We start from the raw sequence: 6833 nt of genomic DNA, 5'->3' as shown, positions 1-6833 counted from the left end.
GGGCAATAATCCTCCGTGGGCCTGCTGTGCGCTGTTTTTTGTGATTGTCCTTTCATTCATTTCATCTTATTACCATTCATCCTCATCTTTGTGATTGGCCAAAATTGACAGAAAAGCGAAGTAAAATAAAGCAAATCAATAAATCAATCAATGTATCGGTTGGTCCCACCTGTACGAATTATACCTTGCTAATTTTCACGTCATATTTCTAAATAAACTTGATTTTTACGAGCAACACCTCTGACCAAAATCGACATCCAAATTGATAGGTCATGAAGAAGGAGAAGAAACTTCCCTGCATTGTTTTCCTTCTTGCCAATACATTACTCTCAACCGATTTAAAATGGGATGTTGTGCAAAGAAACTGCATTGTAATATTAAATGCAATTGTTCGAAAAAATGTCCTTTCATCCTGTGTTTTTGGTTCCGTGCTGAGAAACCAAGAAATATATTTTTTGCAATGCTTTCTGGAATATTTGTGAGTAATAATGCTTAAGAACATAACGCGATGTAATGTTAATATTGATAAGTGTATTTTTCACTTTATACGTCTATAGTAATGTAAAACGCAATGCAGCAATAATGTACTTGGTAATTGGTAATTCAACTTGTAACGGTAAGAACTGCATGATAAAGATTAGAAAGATTATAGTTTTGAAGGTGTTCACATTTTTTAAAGTAGGTGGGAAATACATAATATTCAAAGATACGACAAAAAGCAACAAAATGATTCGGGACGAAAAATGATCTATTTTTACAAGTGCAAAGGAAATTATTGTATTTTTAATTACGAGCACAAGAGTTGAAAAGATCAAATGAACATCTACACAAGACTATGTTTGTTCATCGCTGTCTCCAATTCTTTAAAAAATTATAACGGTTAGAAAGATAAAATTGGCCATAGAATGTATGGTTCATCCATGTTACCTTGGTAAACTCGAATTAAAAATCAAACACTTAAGAATGCAGCTTGTTAGCAGGCATAGTATTCATTTTAGTAAATGTATGTGTCTAACACTTAGTATTAAAATATTTTATTTCAGTATAATCAATGTTCAAATTTAAGGGGAGAAAACAAGAAAGTCCCTCTCTCCCTCTGAATTTTCTTTCCCACACTCTATATTTCTAAATTTGTTCCTGAGCGGGGAAATAAATTTTCAATTCCCATTGAGAATATACGAACTTTATTTCTCATTATTCACCGACAATTTTTTGTTTTAAAACTTAATTTTAAAGTGGGAAAGTTGTAACTGTACTACTTAAATGTGAAATATTTCTGAAAACAATAGACATCTTGAAACCAAGTTATGCTTGCGCGAAAAATACTTTTTAACAAAAATTTTCGCAGCTTTTATAAAATATAACTTAAATGTTACACTTTGTGGCTATTGTTATGGTTATGATACAGTTTCTATCCATTTTTATTTGGTACATTATAATACATTTACTAAATTTTTGATTGCATTTAGTATAATTACGTAAACGAATTAATTACGCATTAAGTATAATTACTTTAGAAATTGAAAAATTCGAGCTTGATCCATATATATATATACAGGTTTATTACAAATGATCATCCCTATTTCAGACACATGTAAATCACGAAGACCTCACAAGTGTTCAATGTGATCCCTTTTGGTAAAACTTGCATGGTCCCTCGAAACACTGTTTCCTCGTTTACTGACATGGTACCATTTACGAATTTAATGCCCAAGGGGTGGATCGGCACCAAACTTTGTACGGAAATGTCGCTTCACACTAACAACAGACTGATGTACGTGGAAATCTAACACAGAAAACGCTTTCCTCTCTTCGCCGCCGGCAGCCATTTTCTCTCGTAGTCATTGTGCAGCAGTGTCACCAACCCTATCTGAAATAATATGCAATAAAACTTTATGAGTTACTCTTTACATTGATATTACCTTCTTGTATCTGAGTTTCATTAAACGTGATTTACATGTATCAGAATTCGAGAAGATCATTTGTAATAACCCTTATATATATACTTTACCAAAATATACCTTATTGTTTTCAGTTCTTTAGCGGTTGGTGGGTTATATTTGATGCGGCGTTGAATTATAAAGACGACATACCTCCTGCCTATTACACGATTGGAGTTGCCGGAACATTTTCATTTATTATGTAAGTGTTTTACTCGTAAAATTGTGTACTGTACTGTTGTCCTTTTTTAATTGTAATGATTAAGAACCTGTAAACATTGTTGAACTACCTACTACCTCTCTGTCCACAACATAGAGTTTGAGTTTTAATTTTTTAAGTTCATTTTATGCAGAGATAGGCTAATCGGGACTGGACCTACAGTTTAAAGTGGAATCCGAATCACTGAACAATATACCTCCAGCGGCTATCGAACCCGGGACACCTTGATTACAAGATGACAACGTATCCACTGCGCCATCGGGAAGGCCCTGTAAACATAGACCTAGCCGGGTTTTTCTTTTCATTATAGTGTGTATGTGACGTTAGAAAACATTCACTTTAAAATTTTCTTACTCGTTCGCAGATATGGAAATGCTATTGTGCTTTCCATATTTTTGCGTCCATTTCTGCACTCTTGGCCAATGACAACGCAGGGATGATTTATCATTTAATGATATTTATGAAGGGGGACTCTCAAAGGCAGGGGTGCCCATAGAGAGGTTTCATGACACGCCTGCGTCATGGAAATTTGGGGGGGGGGGATTTTAGAGTATAGTTACCAATTCTATATACCTTCACACAAAAATTGGGGGATTTATTCGTTTGATTGACTCGTTATTGATTTTTAGTTTTATTTGCAATTTTTATAACTTAGATGAAGTTCAAGTTGCAAGAGATATTTATGTCTGTTGGACACCATCGATCCAAATGATATTGGAGTAGGAGAGTTCGAAATGAAACTAGAATCAGCAACAGTAATCTCTTTGAACAACCGCTTTTTTCGAACTTTCCAAATTTGCAGATATTGTATAAAATTCTGTCCATACCAGTGACAAGTTGCTCTGCAGAACACACAATGAGTGTCATAAGAATAATTAAAAACAGACTACGTCCGTGTATGGCTGATGGCTGGTGCAATACCTTAATTCCATCCTGAGAGTCCGAAATTTAAAAAGTGGTGCAAAATGAGGAATTTATCAATATGTTTGCTACAACAACTTTGTAGCGTCAGAAGTTATTATCATTTATGTAAAATGTTATTTCAATCAATCCAATTCTTGTATATTGCTATTGTCTTAGATTGTTGCGGAAATTCTGGTGTGGAAACAATATCAAAGTAATGCATGTAAATTTCCATATTGTAAACAATATTGCTTAAATTATGTCTGCATATTGTTCAGCAAATTTTGTCTGACCAAAATAATTTGAGTATTATTTACTCATAAAGGGGCATAAAGGGGGGAGAATGTTCTACCTTTTGGGGGGTGCGTCATAGACCTTGAAGGGGATGGGCACCCCTGTTCAAAGGAACCGTGAACCTTTGTTGACGAGATTAAGAGTCGACCTCTCAACGTTACTTTTTATTTTTCAATTATTAAATTATTGATATGTAAAACTTGCAATGTAAGCTCGGACTCACCGTCTCAAAAATTGCGTTCAGTAGTACTAGGATTTCATAAACTTTAGAATTTTATTAATAGTTGATTGATTGATTTATTTATTCCATCCACTAAATCATATATAGTACAATAGGTACAATTATATAGGACAGGTCAAAATTCACATTTGCAAAAGTTTTTAACATTGATTACTGTATACCCTTAGCCTATATTATTTTTTTAAATAGTGGAAACATATGAAGTTCCAAATATTGCATATATTGAATGTGTAAACTAATATTATCTTAAATTTCTTGTTTGTTGACTTTGATGTGTTACAGGTTGCTTATATCTCATGCCAATAATAAAGAAAATAACACATATAAAATAAATGTGGCTAAAAAATAGAAGTCACACTATATAAGCACAAGTTTCATTTCTAAATAGGCAAATGAAACAAACTTTGACTCTTGCATAGATAAGAAGGAAGGGTTCATCATATCGTATATAGTATTTCATATTAAATTCATGGTTGAACAAGTCCTCAGTTTTGTAAAATAATTGATTCGTTAATATCTGAATTACTGTTTTCCTAAATTTGATTATGTTATTTTTTTCTCTGGTAGTTTATTGTATATAGTAGATGTAAACCCTGGTTCAATTTAAATTAAGCAAATAAACATGTGATTCAATATTGAAAACTTCAACTAACTAATCTGTTTCCAATATTTTCCCGTGATTTAGATTACATGAAGTATCTATCTCTTCTTGCATTTATTTTAGGGTGAATATTGTGAGAGCATCTCATATTACTGGGAACGGATTTTCTTCCGGTGGATTCACGGTTGTGTTGGCACGTTTCTGGCTTTTTATAGGATTTGTTATTGCTTTTGGCTGCCTGGTAGCTGCTACATGGATTCTGTTTGTAGAATACGTACCTTCAGGTAAATCACTTTAATGAACACATCAAATTTTGTAATTATTATTAGTTAACTTGTTTATGTAGACTCATACAAATTCAAATAGCCAGTTCTCGACTTATGATCCACACTTTGACCTTCGTCCAAAATTTCTAGGCAAATTTTGCTACTCCTGGATAACAGTTATTTCTGAAATTCTAACCGGCTTAATAGACAGGTGAAGTATGAAAGCTCGTCATAATACAGAATGTGACCAAATGGTATCTTGTGCCGTGTGGTATCTGGCATTATACTGAGAATATAACTATTCCGAAACATCATTTTAGAAGTTTTCAATAACCTACAATATATATTTTTTTCTGAATGAGATAATTAATAGAAATGTAATAATGCAAGGGCTGGACCCTCCATTGTGCAGTACTTGCAACGTTGCTTTAAGCGTTCTACACATTCTTTTTCCCAAAGATTTGTCTTCTATGTTGGGAGACGATGGCAGTGTTTTAGCCAATGTTTTTAGATTCTTGAGAAGAGCAGGTCTTTCCACTGTTTCTGAGGTAGTTTTCAACTATCCTTACTTTCTTTTGATGTATTTTGTTTCTCCATTTACAACCTGCATTTTAATCTTCCTCAAGCGGCTTTTAACACCCCTTTCTGTATTTTATTTTAAGGTCAGGGTTTTAGATAAGAGGATCTTCCCTGCATATATTGAAGGGTGCAGTAAAAAGCCTAATGTGCCGATGCACCCAAAAAATTGTATTTTAGAATTTTTAATACTGTGTTATTAATTCTGTAAAGTTGACCTTTCCCTTAATTATCCGAACTTCGATTCCTCACGAGAGGCAATTTTCATGTCACACCAAAGTGTGTGTTTGTGTGATCCGTCTCTGAAAAATTGTAAAATCCCCTTTTCATATTTAAAGAAATACTAAGCTAAATGATGACCAACTCGAAATGAAATCATAAATATGGTACTGAATAGAAGGGTGTAAAAGTAAAAAAAGTAAAGTGCTCCCCTGTGCTTTGCACCACGCCATGCAGGCGTATAGGGGATGTGGAGTTAGAACCCCACACTTTCTTGATCCTGACTGAAGGTGGGAGTGATGTGATCAGCACCACGCCCCTGGCCGCCTTTACCACCCCAGAGTTTCCTAGGTAGGTGCCGGAGCTGCTTGAACAGGTGGAAAAAATCCCGGTTCTCCCCCGCCGGGGATCGAACCCGGAGGTGATTTATTAGACTTTGCATTTGCTTAAAAATGTTTTCTAGAACAGTTTGTGTCCACAGTAGGTTAAATCGTGGAATCAATTACTTTAACAGTGCAAAGTAATTGAAGCATTTCTGATATCTCCTTTGGTTTGGTACCCTAAGTAATAGGGTTAGGATATTTTCACACGAAGTTACTTACTGCTTTGTTTGTGGCGCGTTTTATGAGCAAATGCTAGATTCTGCAGATGGATATGTGGCCCCACCAGCTACTCGGTGGTGTCACCGCCCGGCATGAGACACTCATGGAACCCTCCACAAGACGCACCACTAAGTGGCCTTGCTCGAAGTGGCTCTTAATTTGTTTCATCTGCCCTAAATGAGCTTGTAAATTACTTAAGCCCATATCAGTTGTGGTGAAATATTTGAAACAATGCTATATGACAGTTAAGGCACAAAGAATGAATGGTTTGACAGGGAACTTAGAACATTTTCTGGGGAGAGCAGGCACATTTAATATACACATATTAAAAAGCCTCCAAAAATGCATATTTGGAATAAAAGAGTATTCATCTAGTTGTTCTTTTGTTGGAAAGTAGTGTACGGGTCGACTTGGGGGAGTGTGCCACTTGTCATCGTGATGCCGTCAGTTCTATATAAACTTTTTTTATTCAACAGGAAAGAATACAGAAGCTGGAGTAGAGATTTTTGTTCAGAACTATTTAATTTTTATATCATCGTTACTATACAAATTTGGAATTGTAGAAGATGAGACCTTCTGATGGAAACAAGTCAACCAGAACATCGAGGTGGAAGATTTGTAAAAAGTGTTTCTAATATGATCATGCAATTACAAATAATATGATATGTATAATGTAGTGTCAGTAATGTAAAACTTTCATAGAAATAATGATTATCAAAGTTCAAGGAACATTTGCTTATGTTGTCAGATATGGTTTAGTCTGTTGGAATTATTGCTTTCTATCGCTGTGTATAGAGTAATCAAAATATGGAGACAATAGTGAGCACTAAAAGCTGGAAGTCTATCAAAAATCAAAATAATACATATTCATTTCAAGGTGCTCTGCTACTGAATACGTCATCAAACAAAGTTAGCTAGGTGTAAATATATCTTACAATTCTTATTTTATAAGCGATCGAAGTTAGAGAGAG

General features: G+C 34.5%; 1 protein-coding gene across 1 annotated transcript; it reads left to right on the top strand.

Moving 5' to 3' along the window:
- The first annotated feature begins 257 nt into the window (after nucleotides 1–257).
- LOC145978880 (transmembrane protein 50A-like) lies at nucleotides 258–6512 on the top strand. The gene is made up of 4 exons (XM_083111790.1): nucleotides 258–478; nucleotides 2036–2142; nucleotides 4323–4483; nucleotides 6339–6512. The coding sequence occupies exons 1-4, from the start codon at nucleotides 344–346 to the stop codon at nucleotides 6440–6442; spliced, it is 507 nt and encodes a 168-aa protein (XP_082967916.1). The 5' UTR covers nucleotides 258–343; the 3' UTR covers nucleotides 6443–6512.
- Nucleotides 6513–6833: the final 321 nt, after the last annotated feature.

The sequence above is a fragment of the Lepisma saccharinum genome, chromosome 25 (assembly GCF_977018435.1).
Source record: "Lepisma saccharinum chromosome 25, izLepSacc3.1, whole genome shotgun sequence".
NCBI lineage: Eukaryota > Metazoa > Arthropoda > Insecta > Zygentoma > Lepismatidae > Lepisma > Lepisma saccharinum.
This window is presented reverse-complemented; position numbering and strand designations above follow the sequence as displayed.